The sequence below is a fragment of the Phallusia mammillata genome, chromosome 4 (genome assembly GCF_965637545.1).
Source record: "Phallusia mammillata chromosome 4, kaPhaMamm4.hap1.1, whole genome shotgun sequence".
NCBI classification, from domain to species: Eukaryota; Metazoa; Chordata; class Ascidiacea; order Phlebobranchia; family Ascidiidae; genus Phallusia; species Phallusia mammillata.
In genome coordinates this window covers 26443276-26462413 of record NC_137255.1, presented here as the reverse complement: position 1 = coordinate 26462413, position 19138 = coordinate 26443276, and the positions used below count along the sequence as shown (strand labels likewise).

The 19138-nt window shown below is 36.4% G+C and overlaps 2 protein-coding genes across 2 annotated transcripts; one reads left to right on the top strand and one right to left on the bottom strand.

The window, feature by feature from the left end:
- Positions 1 to 233: 233 nt before the first annotated feature.
- LOC145223703 (uncharacterized) lies at positions 234 to 569 on the bottom strand. Its single transcript, XM_080090097.1, has one exon. It carries the CDS (start codon positions 567 to 569, stop codon positions 234 to 236), a length of 336 nt encoding a protein of 111 aa, XP_079946223.1.
- A 7256-nt stretch (positions 570 to 7825) lies between these two features.
- On the top strand, positions 7826 to 17850 carry LOC145223702 (NACHT, LRR and PYD domains-containing protein 3-like). The gene is made up of 7 exons (XM_080090095.1): positions 7826 to 8093; positions 8151 to 8430; positions 8554 to 10232; positions 11055 to 11216; positions 12524 to 12685; positions 13924 to 14085; positions 16384 to 17850. The coding sequence occupies exons 1-7, from the start codon at positions 7857 to 7859 to the stop codon at positions 16549 to 16551; spliced, it is 2850 nt and encodes a 949-aa protein (XP_079946221.1). The 5' UTR covers positions 7826 to 7856; the 3' UTR covers positions 16552 to 17850.
- The last annotated feature ends 1288 nt before the right edge of the window (positions 17851 to 19138 follow it).

Sequence of the window (19138 nt, the reverse complement as noted above, 5' to 3'; positions counted from 1 at the left end):
TTGTGAATTGAAAAAGCTGTAAATTTGGTTTCATAAGTTGTTCATTTTTGTCTGGAATGACAATGAATGATACAGGATTTATATATTGTAGGACAAGTAAAAGTATATGTTCATCTGCTAATCTTTTTGGTGAATTCTTGGTGACTGGCTGATTTGGTAAAATGCCTTTAATAGGCCTGGCGTTCTATGATTTATATATGAGTGTGCTGTGATTGCTGGTCTGCATGGATGCTTCAGAGCTGATCATTTAGATTTCCCTTTTTTGGAAGTTTCACAATTACTCCTTTTTTCCAATCAGATGGTACAGTCTGCATTTTCCAACATAAGTTGCATAGCTTTGTCCGCTGTGCAAGCAGTGCATTCCCTCCATTTTTTAGCATCTCAGCAGAAATTTGGTCCAGACCTGCAGCTTTGTTGTTTTTGAGTTTTTTCACTGCACTGACAATTTCTTCTGTTGTGATGTCACCCATATCTACTTCCATCGTTGGTCCATCTTCATCTTCAAAAGTAGGCAGTTCGTGAGGTTTTGGTTGGTTCAGAATTTCCTGAAAGTGCTCGTACCATCGCATGTTTTGTTCTTAATCAGTGAGAAGAGTTTTTCCAGTTTTGTCCTTAATTGGTACACCGGAGCTTTTTCCTGCCTTTGTCAGATGCCTAATTATTCCAAATAGCGCTCTAGTGTCATTTCTGTTCATTGCGTTCTGGGCGTCCGCACATAGCGTTTCAGTCCAAAACTTTTTGTCGTCTCTACAATTCTTTTTTACAACTTTTGTGCTTGTTCGTACTGTTTTTCTATCTTCCAGTATTCATCAGAAGATTTGGCGCGTTTTCTTTGATGTTTAATCTTTCTTCTCTGATCAATCAGGGCCCATGTTTGTGGTCGAATCCAGCTTTTTCTTCTCGTCCTGCGCCTTCTGCCGAGGCTTTGATCTGCAGCTGTTGTCACTATTTCTCGAAATTGTTTCCATCCATTGCTCTTCAATATCATCTATTACTTGTACAGCCTGGAATCTTGTGCTCAAATCTTTGTGAAACATTTTTACTATTTTTTGATCTTTTAGTTTAATAAGGTCGTATGGATTTGTTCCACTGTGTTTGATAATTTTTTTCAGTTTTTGTTTCAGTGACCCTTTGACGAGGTAGTGATCGGAGGCTACGTCTGCACCTCTGCAGCTACGTACATCCTGCAATGCGCTTCGCCATCTTCTGCATATGCAAATGTAGTCAATTTCACTTGTTGTTTTGCTGTTTAGGGATTTCCAGGTTTGCTTGTGTATTCGTTTGTGATTGGTCCTAAGATGTCACTCCAACCAGCTCTGTCGCCATCAATCTTTGCATTAAAGTCGGCCATTAATAATTGTAGATCATGTTTAGGGATACCATTTAATGTATTCTGGAGCTGGTCATAAAACAAATCCGTTTGTGTCTGGCTTAGATGGTAAAATTTAAGTGAACATACTGTTACAGCAGCAATACGGTTTTGCTGTATTTTGCAGCTTGATCTGCACAATGAACATGTAAAAGGGTCATGTTTTTGTAGCGCCACTTGATGAGTCTAAAAAATGAAACAATAAACTGTTCTGGACAGCATTGACAATTGTTGTGAATTTCTATCTTCACTTCGATTTTTGTCATATTTGACTTTCATTGCCAAATGGGTGTGTTTGACATAATGAACTTATCCTCACATCATGACATGTAGCGGTCAAAATTTATTATATAGTAGATCCACCTTTTTTTAAATCAGCTGATTTATATATTTACACACTGTCTTTATATTGATGGCAAGTTTGTTTTAAGTTTTTTTTTAAAAACACAATATACAAAACGTTATAAACACTGTGATTGATTGTTTGGGTGTTTTATGAGATAATCTCTTTAATTATTTTGCAGTTAAAAACAGTGAAATGCCACATTATATATTAGAAAGAATTTATCATGTGTGCAGTGGACAGTCTTTCTGTGTACAGCACAGATGGAGAAAGATTAATTATCAATAAGAAGGGTATTGGATAAACACTTGGTGAATTTTGTTTGCAGTTTGTTTACTCACTGTTTGAATAATTAGATTAATACAAAACAATTTAGTAAATAAAATATCCTTCCTTTCTGTGTTTATTTAACCAAAAAATATGTTCCAGACAAAGCATATCACTGTTTTGCACAGTTTGTTTTTGTGCAGTGCCGGATTAAGGGTCTGCTGGCCTGTAGGCATTTTATAAGTGGCCCGAAAATCGAATTATCAGTGTCGCTAAATCATTGTCACAAAGATCCTTGTTGCAACAATAACACAGGGTACCGTGCAAAAACTTGGTCATATGCTTTTGAAAACATGACTAAATTTCTACTGATTTTAAAGTGGCCTGGATTTTTGACTGGCCTGTAGGCACGTGTCAACTTTGCCTGATAGTCAATCAAGCACTGTATTCTAATGATAATTAGCGGTAAGAACCAATTATAACACCATTTACGCGACATGATATTGAAAAGTTTAGTTTTCTATAATCGGCGTTTACTGTATTTGAGACATGATACACTTGATGTCGCGATCGTACAACTGGTGTGAAATCATGAACGACTCACGAATCACGGTGCATCCGGGACACTGAGTGTAATATTACGCCACTTCCGGGTAACCTTAAGTCGTAACTGCCTTAAACGCATAGGTTCCGTAAATTGTGTTTTAAAATATGTAGAAAGTTGATAATAACAGTTTGCATAATTTGTCTTGTTTTTTGACGATTGTTTTTGCGTCACAAACTAACTCGAGGTGTAAGTTTTATCAGCATCCAGCGCAGTGTCTCGTGACTACAGCCGTTTTTGTCAAAGATTAGTCAGAAAAGCAAGGTTTTTTGTTTTAAGTACAATTCAGCATAACGGTCTCAGTGTTTCATTTTGTTGTTTTTATAAGAAAGTTTTTCAAAGGTTTGATACAGTTTTTTTTTTTAAATCAATTGTTGATTAATTACAATAAATGCATTATCTTGGACTTTGTTGTAGTTGTACCTGTGATTGCTTCTGTGCTTCAACAGGTCACAAGTCATTGAAATTTTCTATCAGGTTTGCTGTTTCTTCAACATAAGAATGTTGTTTTCATTTTGGAATGGCGTCTGGGATATTTTTACCAATAGCCGTTCCGAGAATTATTTTGTTTAAAAAATCAAGAATAGTTTTTTGTATGGTATGTGATTTGATCTGTTGTTGTTAATTTAATGGAGGCATACGGTAGCCGTGAAGTTTATAGCATGTGTGGAACAGTGTAAACGTTTAAATATGTTTTACTATGGTTTCCGCAGATAACGTTATACTATTTTCGGGTAGCTGTGTGTTTTCGTGCTCGTGATTACATTTCCAGATACTTAGTGATAATTTAGGGAATTTAGTGTTGTATCTATAAATATAATTGTTGTGTGTAGTTGACTATTGTGTAGTTTGTGACGACTTTTGTGTGTAGCTGACTAAACGCGTATTTTTACGGTACTGGCTGGTGCAGGTTTATGGCGGAAACCAGAATATTTATTTAGGTTTTCGACGTGTACGTTTGTAGTTAAACTCATTCTTGCATCCTACTATGCTTGTTTCATTCGCGTTTGGTCCAGGAGATTTTCGTTTAAAGGGATCAACGTTCACACGTTTCAGGCAAAGCTAACATTGTGCGCTGATAAGTCTGACTGGCAGTGCCACTCACGTAATCTATGTGCAAATACTTAATAAGTGTTTGTGTCTGAGTTTTTCAACGAGCGAATCCAAAGGTCGGCATGTAAGTTGCAACATCAGCAATTTTTCGCGTGATAAGGGGATGGAACAAATATTGGTCGTCGATAACACTGTTTAACAATACTTTGCCGGGTTGCTTTACGGGACAAAGCATTTTGGGCTGGTTGCGCACAATTATAAAAGCCGCCTTCTTGTCCGGCATGTCTACTGTCGTGTACCATTCTCCACAGTCCGAAAAAACTTGCGATTCGATATACATATACACGTGCTCAAAACAATGATCCCTATTTTAATGTCAAATGTGTTCCATCTTTTGAAATTAAAAAAAATACAAAATCTGTTTAGTGGCCTATTTGACCGGTTAACTCTTCAATTAATTCGTTAGGAGGAAGTTTCCAACGTGCAATATTTGTACTGTAAATGTGTGTTTTTAAAGCGTATTCAAAGCTTATTGGACTAGGATGCGCGAGTTTTTTAATGGCCTGCAATGTGGTAGGGCTCTAAAAGTTCCGTCAAAAACATTGAAACGCTGTGTCTTCAGTCGTCCTTGCTAAAGTGGCTTTCTGCTATCGCAAACTTGTTTGATTGGGTGCGGTATTCGCGTCACTGACAAAGCGACATCGCTAAACAAGCACCAGGGACTCCTTCCTGCGCGAAGTAAGTTTGATCATGTTCGAATAACGAATTAATACCAAGAGTAAGTTGTTTGTCGTCTCTCCTATCCCAAAAATGCTTTCCAGCAAGTGCTGCAATGTTCATTAAGTTGTTGAATAGAACAACTTTTTGAACTTACACAAACAAGCAGGGTGTCGAACCAGAGCTGAATTGAACAAACATTGTCCAGCGTGTTTTATTACATTCTGGCTGGGAACGTCCCCCAATTTTCATGCCTTAAGTATGTATTTTCTGTACATTTTTTTGCAAGTTGATGAGATAATTTTTTTTCCAGGATTTGTTTTTAATTTTACTTTTGACGATAAGAACCACAAAAAAATGACTGGTACAAAGTATACTGCAGTAGCTTCACACATGTTTCACTTAGTCATTTGTATTTAAGATGCTGATTTTTAAGCAACGATCAATGTGCATTAAATATATTGTTTAAATGTAATATTTAAAACGTACAACTTGGACAAGTTTGTGACGAAAAAAACGGATGAAATCGATAAAAATGAATTATAACCGTTATATTATGATAAACTAAAATTGTGGACATCATTTTTATTGTCTTTGATTAGGAAACCCGTAGTTCAATTATTTGTTTTTGTTTCAGCATTTAGGTGTGTTAAAGTTAAGTGTTTGCAAGAATGGATTAAATTATTGGGCTGCATTTTAATGCTCGTGTGATGGGGATAATTTATTGCGCTTGCCAAATGTGTTTCAACCTTATAGGAAATGCGCTACTATTTTGTTAAACTTTTAATACGAAGTTTTGAAAATGACAATATGGTTCAGTTGCTTAAGTGTCTTGCTGCTGTCACATGATCGTTTGGCGACTGTTGGAACAGGTGAGGCCACATCGCAAACCAAGTACCAGTAACTAATTCCTGCGCACGTAAGTTTAATCACGTATGCATAACAACTTGATACAAAGTCCACAGCTAAGTTGCTTGTTGTACGACATCTTTCTGCAATACTCATTATGTTGTCTGATAGAACAATTAATCTTATTGCACATATAAGCCGGATCGTTAGTACAAAACTGCCGAATTTCATAAAACTGTACTAAAGAATACGTGAGTAAACAGCTAGAAAGCGTGTTAACATATTTTAAGACATAAACAAAACCCGAACCCCCCAAAACAGCATATAGAAACCCCGATATAATAAATGCATACAAATTGTATCACTGCCAAGTTACTTTGTAAATTCGTCTGTAAAAGGTAATTTGGAAATCCGAGCAAAATTCGATTTCTTGCACAAACAAGAATAAATTTTAATTTCATACGGATATTTTGCTAAATTAGCAAATAAACGCTCAGCCCTTACCATTTCCATAAAAATAGGGCCAACGTCAACGAAATAAAAAGAAAAGCAAACGTATTGGGGCAATGTTTGTGTCTGGCAGTTCCAAGCGACACTGGTTGCTTGATAAACGCTCGGTTGGTGACCAAGATTTCAATTTTGCTTGGTGCGTTTAAATGACATCTACTTATATATTTGCCTCTGGTATATTCTGATAGGAAGACGTTGTCAACGATAAGCAACTTTTCGCAAGTGTCTGATCAACGTGTTTAATTATTAGTACTTTTTATTTTATTTTTGAAACAAATAATATATTAGCTTGTAGTTGACCTAGTTTTTTTTGTGTGTCATGAAATAACGGCAACTGGTTTTAGCTTTAGCATTTTGGTGGACCAGAAGTCGATATGATATCTTGTCAGAACTTGAAATAAAATATGATTTTATCCTGTTTTCGTTGCACGGTTGATTGACGCTAAAGTTTTGATGAAAAGGATTATTTTTAGCTTGTTAACATATTCTACAGGTTCAGTCTGTTTTCATGATTAAAAGCACCATTTTCGTTATTTTCGACCTTTTTAATGTGGGTACACAGCTAAGGTTTTTTTGCTGAAACGCAATCTTTATACAGACGCGATGCGAAACAAACGGACATAACTTGTTCTGAGAGTTTTATTATTTTCGTTTTCATTTAGTTCTGCTCTGAACGAATTAAGTTCATGACAGTATTCATATATTGGCAAATGAAGCTAACAAGTATCTCGTTTCGTGGTATAGGAACCTTTCCTGCGAAAACTCAAGTTAGTCGCGGCCAAACCACGGGTTGGTGTTCTGTGTTACTTGCAGTAAAAACAACTTTTAGTCGTTTCATTCATAGTGTTGTCACTTAGTTTTGCTACACAGTATTTGCGCCTTGACAAAATACACAAAAAGCCGAGAATTTTGCGGATTTCATGCGATATTGGTGTGTACATCAGCTCAAAAAGTGTTTCTAAATGTAATACCTCGGTGTTACTTTACACATTTTTATTCAATGTTATTATCTGTTATCCGGACATTGTTTGATTTTGCCATGCTGTTGTCCTTTGTTGATTTTCGTTTTAATATAGATGTGACCTTATTGCCTTGCTGCACGAAATCAAAGCGAACATTTTAAATGTTTAGATTTTCCCACCGGTTATGGACGCCAAATGACATAAAAACTGAGAGGAACTAAACACTTGACTTAAATGCGTGAATTAAATATCATATCAAAATCTTTTATTTTGTGGAGTGAAGTCGGTCATCTATTTTTGTCACAAACCTTTTCAACGTGATAATAAGAACGTGATGGAAGTGGTTCAGTGTCAGTCAACTTCAAATAATCAACCAAATAGCTTGCGTTGTTGGTGCCAAAGTACCGTTCCCTCGTACGTCAGTAATTTGTTCGAAGAACATGAATGCTGTATTAGGGAAAACGCTTACGGCGGTATCGTGAACCAAGTCGGTTCAGGAACTATATGAGGGTAACCTAAAATTTGTGTGCAAAAAACTAAACTTTTCGATATGTCCTAGTGTTTTGCAGCTTTGTACATTTGCGTCCTTGTGCGACGAGCCGTTCGATGGCTTACTGCGCTTGTGTAAATACCCGGTTGCTTTGTATGTATCTAATGCTTTAAATCAAATGCCATAATTTTGTATATTGATGAAAAGCGGGGATTAAGAACTGTTATGCAGCGATAAATCGACGTTTTTTAACAAGGATTTGCTTCGTCGTTGTTGAAGGACCTCAACGTGTGACGGTTGCTTTGTTTTTACGAATCATGCGCGGCGACGAAACGACAAACCACAGAAATAATTGGAAATTGAGAGAGTTCAGATATTATAAGAAATATTTCCCGGCAATACGGACGTCATTTAAACAGTTTTGTTTGTGTTTCGACGGTAACTGCCAATTAAGATCTAGTTTTTCGAATTTTTAAGAGTATTTTATCATTAATGTCTCCAACTATACACTTGTTACCTTACGCCATTGGTGGTGTTCGAAATTGGTTTGCTATTAAACAACGCCACTGAGGTTTCGATATAGCACACTGTTCTATAATTTAACACTAATTTAATTTCATTTTCTAACATAACGAAACTTGTTTACAAAATGCAGGGTTTTTAATCAAGTTTAATGATTTGTGGTCGGAAGCATGTCAGAAAATATGGAAAACCAAACTAGAAATGAGAGTTTTAATCCGACTGTTGCTCAAAACTTAAGTGTTCGACCCAATTTGACACAAGAATCGGGTGAATATGAACTTCAGACAAGACTGCCCCAAGGACAACAATCTGGTGAAGTTGTTCCTTTACTCGAACAAGATGTTGTGCCCCGAACACATCAAGCTCAAATTTGTCCAATCGATGAGGAGAACAGAGTTATAAATATTGTAGGTAATAAGAGTGACAGAATGTGTGTTGTTGTTAAACCTCTCAGTGTTTTGCAGGCAAAAGCAGAGGGGCCACATTTTGGAGACACACATCACCACCACTACCATTTCAACTTGGTGCAACAACAACAAATGGTTCAGCATATACACGAACAACCTCACACTTCAGCACAACCACCTGCACCAGTTGCTTTGGAGGACGAAACCTCACCAAAGGCATTTCATGAAAACCCTCCCACATCACATCAACCTAGCACAGCGACAAGTCAATCTACAGCAGCCCATGCTTTACCAAATGAAAATCAGCAAACAACACAAGCCACTGAAAATGAAAAATGTGAGGACAGGTTTTGTTTGGTATTAGTTAAAACACAGATTAGTAAATGTACCACTCAATAAAATACCATAATTTAAACAGGCGTGATGCTATCAGTTTTTTTACAGAATGTATCTTGTTTAGGTCAACAACTGAAATCTCTACTAAAGAGAGAAGTCGAAGCAATCGCCAGTGAAGAATCGACTCTCGCTGAGTTTTTGGAACAAGCTATAGCACCCGTTCCCGTTGCCATGGCCAACAAACCACAACAAATTGGCGACGATTTTCTAGCAGAAGGACATTACCACCGTAAAAAGGAACTTTACAAAACACCAGAAAGTGACATTACCGGTGAAGAAATGTTTGATCGTGCAAAACAGATTGCACAACTAGAGGCGGAGAAGAAGTTCAGACCGCATGAAAGTGAAGCAAAACAAAACTACATCAAAAAACATGGAAATGTTATTGGTGTGGTTGGACAAGCTGGAATAGGAAAAACCACGTCAGCAAAAAAGTGGGCTCTCCAAGCGTTAGATGGACGATTATGTGAAAGAGTATCGTTTATCTTTTACATTGTAATCAGACTCATTGACTTTACTGCAAAATTGACACTTCTTCAGTTTCTCATTTCCACCATATTATCGGATTGGATCTGCACACCTGATGAGGCAACAATTATACTCACTGCCATTTGCAATGATCCTCATGTTTTGATCATTTTTGATGGTTTGGATGAAGCAGCATTTAAATCATTTTCCAGTTCGGTGTCAAAACCACTATTCAATGGACGAAATTCTGCAGAAACTTACTTAAAGCACTTAGCAGGAGGAAACTTGCTTCCACGGGCTCGAAAGATTTTTACGTCACGACCATCTCAACTATACAAGCTCCATCCATCATACCGACCCAAGTTTGTAGTCCAGATACTTGGTTTAACTCCAACATCACAGAATGAACTTGGGCGTCAGCTATGCGGCGAAAAATATGATGCCATACATCAAAAACTCGTCCAAAACCCTAATGTATTTGCATACTGTTATGTTCCTGTCAATTTCATATTGACACTCAACTACCTGGTGAATTACGATGGAGATATTCAGTTTGTTTCGCTCACACGAGTTCTTGCTTTCACTTGTAGCCAATACGTAACGACAGATCATCTACAGGGCCAAGAATGCGAATTGGACAAACTGGCCAAAATGGCTTGGGATGCATTTCTTGAGGGTAAGCTGGTATTTAAAGACAAGGACTTTAGGAAAGCTAGAATCGAATCTGCTACAGCCGACGCTTTCCTTAACACATCAGTAACAAAGCAAGTGAATCTTAAGCTGACGATATTAGAAGGACACAAAGTAAGGTACTTTTCTCACCTTACTTGGCAAGAGTTTTTTGCGGCTTTCTACATGATGATGATCATGTCCGTAAATGAATTTAGAAAGCAGCAGAAACAACTAACTGAAGACAAATGGGAAGTTGTTTCCAAATTTGTTTTCGGAATTTGTGATTCTTGGGTTTTCAATCAACTGGAAACCCTTGTCTCTACACCTTCCAGTAAAGATTGGTCGGTCAAAAAGTTCTGGATGACCGAGTTTCTTACTGAGAATATAAACCCCAAGAAGTCTTGGCTGAATAAAATCTTCAAATCAGGAAAGAACGACAAGAATCTTTTAAAAGATTGCACCTGGGCTCATGAGTCAAATGATCCACATATTGCTTCGTCTGTTGCTACCGTACTTCCTGATGACCTCGACCTCAGGTGTTCATCTCTCTTTCCTGATGACGTCGAAAACCTTTCCTTTGTGCTTCAACACAGATCCAACCCGGTATTACTGTGGTTTAAATTCGCCAAGGCAATGTTCTCATGAGGAGAATGAATATGTTGACAACATGATTTTGTTCAAATAAAATGAATATAACTGTCTAGATATTTTTAATGCTTCAACAAAAAGTATTTGTAAATATTTACCAAAAATAACACAAACTACGGCAATTGCTAATTAGGCAATATCTCTAATTGTTTATTTTGTTGTGACGATAAAAAAGATTGTGTGACGTCACAGACTACTGTGTTTTGATTTGTTTACTCTAACTTTTTGAAACCTTGGAAAGTATTAATCATGACAGCCTAAAATAAAAACTGCCGGAAGATCTGAAATTTTGATGACAGCCTCGTTGCGTAGTTTTGCCAATATGTCAAAACATGTCACCGTCAGAAAATGAAAGTGTTGGCATTTTGCAATGCGAAACCAATTACTACTTTGACATGTTTGTAAAGTTATTTTTGTGTAATGCATGACCTTATAGACAGCTTACGTTGGCATCAAAGCCAAAAATAAATTTCCAGTAGCAATATAATTCTGCTCTCAAGTTTACCATGTCTTTTGATTCAACGAAATAAAATGTCACGCTATATTGCTTAAAAGATGCGCATGTAAGTTTTGGCTTGTGGTATTGCGTTTTTTTTAAATAATGCGTGTTGCCAAAGACAATGTCAGCTATGGCTTGTTAACCACCTTGCTAACAATTTGAAAAATGAATGGAAGCACCTATTGTTCAAATGACAGAATTGGTCATTGTGATTGTGTGGTGTTTTTATATCTGCTTTGTTATGTGCTAACATGTGCTTGTTGTTATTTAAACTTCAGCTCAAGTCACTCTGTCTCTACGACAACAAGATCGGTGATCTGGGTGCAACTTCGTTGGCTCGTTGTCTTCACAAAATCGAAGAACTAGACTTGCATAGATGCGACATCGGAAGTGATGGTGTGAGACAACTCAGCATTTCTGCACTGCAACTGAAAACGCCTGTAAGTAAATTTAAATTTAAGAAAATTGTAGTTTTGAGTGACAATTTTGAGTGATTGCGTGGGTCATAATACTTTTATTACATACAGGATACATATTAAGTATTTCACGTTTAATTTTTTTCCTGGGGTACCATCTGTATGTTTAGAAGCGTTGCCGACCATTTTTACAATGTGATATTAATTCGGTTTTGTTTGTCAAGACCAGAGGTCACCACTGCGGGACCGCATAGTGTACATGTCCTTGTGCCATCTTTTCAAACCTATCCCGCGAGGCAGTTTTTTTCGTGCAGCAAGATATGGTCTTTCTACAATCCCATTTAAAATCTGGTGATGTGTTAAATTGCATAGGTCGTCTCATCCCTTGTCTGTGACCTAGTAAACTGGCTTAGGATTAATGCTGGGCGTTGTAATGGAACTAGGTAATATTATTCTACATATCGTGACAGAAAACCTTTCGTGATGAGTAAATTATATTTTAAATGTTACAAACTTATCAGTACGATTTGGCAAATCAAGAAATATGGTCGTGGGCCTTAGTTTAGTGACCCCTTGTCAACCACATTGTTCAGTGACATTTTACTCTGGTTTATTAAATGAAACAATCAATATTAGTTATTAACTATTCAGCGTTTCATCGTTTTCTGGGATCGACTGTGAATTAGCCGCTTTGGTGCCGCGTAGTTTTTGGTTTTACTCAGATATTGTTAACATTTGTGTAACAACATACAACAATAAAACAAAATTAGCAAGGAAACAATGATTAAGTGCGGTACCATTTCATTTCAAAAGTGCTTTTTTGCTCCCAGTGTTGTTGTTTTGCGACATGAAATGCGTCCGTGGATAAAACTCGAGCAATCTTCAAAAATTTTCGTGTAAATTTATATCACTATGGTAAAGTTTGATTCGCATATTTCCATTGAAATGATAGAAAAGAAACTTTGTATAACATAATTAACAATGTGTTGACACATTTTTTATGTCAGTTTCTGCCAGCGTTTGCATATTTTTATGTAAGCCTGTGAAGCCATTTGTGGCAGGAATAGGGAGAAACAAATATAAAGTCTCATTTTTTCAAACTGAAGAGCTTAAACTCGAATATGACTGGTCAAATTATATCAAAATTTTGCAATATTTCAAGAAATGGGTAAAATTATTACTGAGCAGGCCCTGAAACTCAAGTCAGTTATTTTGGGTGGCATCTTTTAAAAGCTTTTTGCCCACACCTGGTTTGCAGAAATATTTAGTAACGTAATCTGCATTAACCTGACAAACGTTAATTGATATGTGATACTTTACTTTAACATCAGCTGAAGCGACTGGACCTCTCCTGGAACAAGTTCGGTGATATAGGTGTATCTTATTTGGCACGTTGCCTTCACAATATCGAAAAGCTGGATCTGAGCTGGTGTAACATCGGAAGCGAAGGAGTTGGACACCTCTTCGATTCTGTACTGCATCTGGAAAAACCTGTAAGAAACATTTACCATATAAATGTAAACAATGATAAGGAACATTTTGTTTATCATTTTTAGTGATTACGTGGGTAAGAGCACCCTGATTCCATAAAGAGAATACGCATAAAAAAACATTAAGTGACTTAAAATAAGAACAAATGCATTAGCAACTTCCCTTTGACTCCAGATCGTTGAGTGTTATTTTGGTTTACCAAAACTCAAGCGCTTGCTTTGGGCGTGTTATGACATAAATATTTTTTTCGCGCATGGTGCCTCCTGGTGTCTGTCGAGATATTAAAATAGAAAAAAAGATTTACCACATTCGAGTGATTTTAATTTGATTATATGGTATGTGTTCCAAAAAGTCAGCTGTTTAACAAATAAGTTAATTCTCTTCTAGCAAATTTTTAAAAAATTTAGACATCCCATACAAGTTTTCTGATCTTAACTTTTTACTGCTCACATGATTATAAAACAACATGATATACGACATAATTTTGCATGTAACATTACTTAACTCCTGTTCAAAGTTGAAGCAAATGGCCCGGAAGATTATCGCATTCCTTGTCAGAAATATTACAAACAAAAGTCATAAACAAACGTAATACCGCAACAAATATTACGGCCCGCGGGCCACATCCGGTCCGTTGGCTCTACCTGTTTCGCCCGCGTGGTGTCTAGAAATTAAAAAAATAGTTTTTATGATTTGCATCGAATACGGTAGTGAAAAAACTGCCATTGCTTTTTATTTTAAAATACATTTACGCAGTTAATCACATGCGTAAGCGAACATCTACATGTGATGCTGGTCAAAGTCTACATAAAACGCAAGTTTACAAAACCAATATTACGGAATAAAGCCCATGGAGCCATTTTGTGTCCAAAATTATGCAGCAGGTATAGGAGGAAAAACACATTGATTGTTTGATTTGTACAAACCCGACCGCCTAAACGTGAATTTGATTGTCCAAATTGAATCAAAAAATCGGATTTTAGAATTTCAGCGTAATATTGCAAGCAATTAAGGAAATCTCCTTTAAGCAGAATTAAGTTCAAGTTTGTGTTGGTTCGGCCTTCCAACCCAAGTCAGTTATTTTGGGTGGCCCCTTTTCAAAATTAATTACCCACCTCTATAGTTTACAGGAATATTTGAAACTTAACCTGCATTAACCTAACAAACCTCACATTGTTGATTTCCCACGTTTGTTTTGTTTTGTTATAAATTGAATGGAGATATTTTGCTTTAACATCAGCTGAAGAGACTCAACCTTTCCGGGAACAAGATCGGTGATGTGGATGCATCTTTGTTGGCCAGCTATCTTCACAATATCGACGAGCTTGAGCTGTGGGGCTGTGACATCGGAAACGAAGGATTAGGACCACTATGCGATTCTGTGCAGCAACTGGAAAAACCTGTAAGAAATTTTTATTTATGCACGTGAACAACTATAAGGAACATTTAGTTTGCCATTGGGCGTGATTACGTGAGACAGGATAAAAGGATTTCACAAAAAAAAGATTGCGCATTAAACGTTAAATAGTAAAAAAAAAACAATGATTGCATTAGCAACTTCGCAGTTGACCCCAGGTAGTTAAGTGTTTTTCACGTTTGTCAGTACGCTAGTGTCGTTTATGACATCTTATTTCAGGATCCATTAAATTCCAAGCGAGATGCAATTCAGTACATTTAACAAATATAGATCTTGTTTACACTTTGTTCTAGTATACAAAAATGAGCAAATCTTATCACTGCATGCGCACTTGTAAACAACAACCTTTCTTCATTGGAGAATTTTACTTTATTTTACACTGTGACAAGTGACAAATACTATGCAATGTCATGTAGCAGCCCTTAAGTTGTTTTGCCTAACGACGAAAATAGTTTTAATGTGCCTGTAACACTTCTCATTGATCTGCTTTTACATACTAGTAATTTCCCTATAAAATATCTCAATATCTTTTCTTGCGTCCGATAATAGGAACTACTTAAATTTTTTTGATGTTTTTCAACTGAGCTTTATTGTTTGGCAGTGAGTTTTAAACTGAATTAAACCAGGAGCAATTACCCTGGTGTCAGTTTCACTGTAAACAGACATTATCGTATAATTTATTGTTAATTTAAAACTTATTTTCCCCTATGTGGTTAACTGCTCAGCGTGATTAACAGGTTTTGGTATTATCTGGTTTGTGACGTATAATAAATTGCCCTTAAAACATTTCACATCTTAAGAAACTGAATAATTCATTCTGCATGTTGTTGTGGGAATACTCCTGAAAGGAATATATTGCCTTTATTACGCAACTCGAAAGCTGATTTTGCCAAGAAACTTTTAGTTTTATAAATATATTTAACTTGGACCACGGGTGCTCGAAAAAATTGCAAAGGGACCGTAATGACAAAAAAAAATTAAAAAGTTTGAGAACCGCTGTTGTAATCGGTTTTGTATCCTCGAGATGACACAATTTTTATTTACAGTACATTTTACACAGATACATTGTGTGTTCTTTTCTCCAGGATTTAGCAAATTGATTAAATTAATAACATTGCACAGTAAGATAAAACATGACAAAATAAAATGTTGTTTATACACGCAGGGAAACAAACGGGATTTATGTTAAAGAGTTCGGTTGATCCCAGACACCTGTGACGCAGATTAAATCTAGTCACGTGGACAGTGGGACAGTGAAACGAAAAATTTCTGTGTGAACAATTGAAATAGGCTCAAAATGCATATTTTTCTATTTTCAGTCAAATATTTTCCGTCTTTAAATGCGTTAAAACAAATTGCATTAGAACAGGGGTCTCCAACACGTGGCCGGCGAGGCAATTTTCCGTGGCCCGCGGCGTTATTAGCAAATGAATAAAATAATAATACCATTTTTTTGTTTTACCCACTCGTTGAGTGTTCAAAGAAAATCAATGAAATTCTAACCGACACCATATCACTAAGTGTAAACTTTAACAAAACAGACGCTTCGCTCCAACATAAATACAAGGCCAAAGTCAATAAACACCTTGAGCTTTTTAAGTATATAATTTATATTTTACCAGTACCGCTTTAGGATTCATTTCACTCAAATATTATTTACTTGGTTAAGCATAACAATGATCTAAGAGCGGTTTGTGACACCACAGACCAAACTAAGATATGAAATTATGCGTAAACAGATGCCTTCATTGTTACTTAAGTGAGATTGTAAAGCCATGAGCTGTTGAAGGTCCAACGGAAACAGCGCCGTTAACCATTTAGAGACCACGAAATCTAGTTTGAAAACAGCTGGCATAGAGTGTTAATTCCATAGTAATGTGATCAGTGATCAGATATTCTTCTGGGAATGCGGCTTCTAGACAGGTCTAAAAATTGGCACAGAACAAATTTAAAGTTACAGACTCCTGCGGTAGAACAAACAATCGCAGCTCAATTTGGTCACTGTAAAACCTAATGTTTAAATACGACCTATGTAATAAACACAATTCTCGAACATATGTACGCACCACTACTATGCGTATTCTACGGAATAATACCTAGATTAGTTTGAATGTCAAACAAAGAATATTTTTTTAATTTTTTGCTTTAATGTCTTCTCATCATGCTGCTACCAAACTGTTACGTAATAAAATGCCATCATAAGTTTTTGATTGGCTTCCGTAAAAATACAATAATCAACCTTTTTGAACTCTTTTCAATTCACTTAACAGTTGTTTTATTCAGATGAAATTTCTTGACCTGTCTTGCAACAACCTGACAGATGAAAGTGCTGAGTCATTGGCTCGATGTGTTCACAACATCAACGATTTGTGGGTTTGGGGAAACAACTTCACAAAAGCAGGGAAGAATCTCATCCGGTCAAAGTCGGGAGGAAAAGTTATGTTTAAATAATAAAAACCTTTTTACTTTAAACAAACCCAACAAAAACATAAATGCTGCGTTGATTACTTGCTCTGGTTCTTGTGCCTTAAAGATCGGGGTGACGTGCATGCAGGACACCATGTTAAACGTTCGTTTAAATCATTTTTTCATATCAGTTACAAAACTGTTTTACTTCAGTTCCTCAGTATATCCGTCCATATTGTTTTATTGTGGCACTCTCGCTCTTGTAGGCCTTACACATTACACGTTACTTTTTCATCACCACAACTCCCTTTATCTAACGCCACCACTGGTGGCATTATTGGTCAGTATGTTGGCGATGACGTCAACTCATTTTCCTATTTTTATTGGAGATATTCGTTAAAATGTCGATCTTTATTCGAGTTCCCACTTATTCTGACCAATTTATAGTTTATTTTTTCCTTTACCGCTCTTTCTGACGATTTGTTGTGACGTATTCATTTGTTGTGATTTGTATTTATTAAACGAACCTTTGAATGTAAATCTTAATTAAATTCAAATCTGTCAAAGTAAAAAACTGTAGTTAGTTTAGTTTAAGTAGACGGTTACTGTAAGAGTTTCATTCCCTATGTGTGTGTGTATGGTCTTCCTTCCGGCGCTTGAAACTATCCGACCGGGTTTCTTTCGGTGTTTTCTTTTCCTGTCGAACCCCACCCTCTTTCCTAACACGGGTGGTTAGATTCTAGGGTCCCCTTGACTGGTCTCACCATCGAAATATTTTGCTATGCTTGCATGCGTTCGATAGTTTTACTGGTTGAAAACTAAATTTTCTGTGCATTTTTTACTTCTCATTGTCAGCGCTCAGTATCGTGAACATTATAACAGATTTATCAGACGTTATATCAGACGCTAACATTCAGTATGTAAGTTCCGATTTATGTTCGGCTTGTTCAGTGTCGGATTTAAGTGTGTGCTGGCCTGTAGGCACATTTTATAAGTGGCCCGAAAATCAGGGTTGCCAACTAAAAAATTAGAATTATCACTGTTGCCAAATCATTGTCACAAAGAAAAGTGGCCTGGATTTTTGACTGGCCTGTAGGCACGTGCCTACTTTGCCTAATGGTTAATCCAGCACTGGGCTTCTTGTATTCTGATTTTATTTGTTGAGTTTAATTCAAAATCGTATATGGTTTTGTGATTGAAACATTAAACTTTGCGTTTGTCTGCTGAGGAGGAATAGGTTTCCTAAAAACATGACCGTTTAAACATAGACTGTACTTCGAGACTGTACTGTTGTTTGAACACAAACGGGCTATTTTAAAATACAAATCGACTAATACTAGCTCAAAGAGGTATCTGCGATTGTAATGATATTGGAATTACAAAATCCTAAAAGTCCAAACCGTTAAAATTGCAAAATGTTTCTTTCGTTTTGTGAAATAGAATCCAACACGAACGTCTTTGGCTTTCATCGCCATTTTTGCCCTGAACCTCTGTATGTATTTGTGTGGCTCACATCTAGGTTACTCTCGACCGCCACCATCCGTTTTGAATAAAGTCATTTTTTTCATTTTCCCTCCACGTGCCGACCTTATGTTTCGCAACCTTTATGGGACTTTGTCATTCAAGGTGGCTGAAAGCAATAGTTTGTTGTATTTTGGCTCGAATTAATCAAATGTGGTGAAATTTGGAGACTTTAAGCCAGAATCTATTCGATTCAATCACTTACTTTATAGTGGTCTCATTTGACCACACCCACAGCAAACCCAAATGATCTTAACCATAAGTAAAAGTGGTCTCCAGTGGTTTGATTTACAGTCGGTTACTGGTTATTCATACAACTAACCGATACGGTATTCCAGTGCTTTTGTGATCGATGTGTTCTTGGTTGCTTTTGTAATAAACATGGGTGCAGCGTACATTTAAAAAATGAGCTGTATTTAGTTTACGTCACTAAGTCGAAAAAAACACAGAGACACACTATCAGCTATCATCAATTTGCATCAGACAGCGCTGTATTATTAGTATTGAGTGGAAGTCGATGCTGATCTGTTGTGAGTTAGAGCAAGACAAACTGTTACAAGATTTGCGTACTTCGGTGAACATTCGAGATGCAAGAAGCAGCATTACGACGCTCTTAATAAAAGCATGTACGCTAAAAATTTGTTGCCAAATAAAATTTAAAACATAAAATAAAAATATCAAAATCTGTCTGCTAAAGTTATTTGATATTGACGTTGTGAAAATAAATAAGTTGGGGACTTTCCCATAAAAATTTAAAAATACGAACAATTGAGTTTTATATCTTGTCCTATAGCATGCACGTCTCGTTACAAATAAAGAGACTTGCTTTCTAGGTTGTTGTAACGTGTGACATGATTACCTTGTCAACTTGTCACAAGAGGATAGTTGCATCTTTAAACCTACCTTTAAAAATTTTAACGAATTTGTTGTATTGTAATGGATGCATCATTCATCGGGTTAAGTGGTGTTTGTATTTTGAAATGTAGCGTTTTTGTATCTCACAAAATGTTCTTTATAAAGTATTTGTTTAAATAGAGTTTTGAAGTCAGGTTAATTATTTTAGTGATTAAATTATCGTGGTGTTTTTCAGAAGGCAAATTTCTGCTGCCGG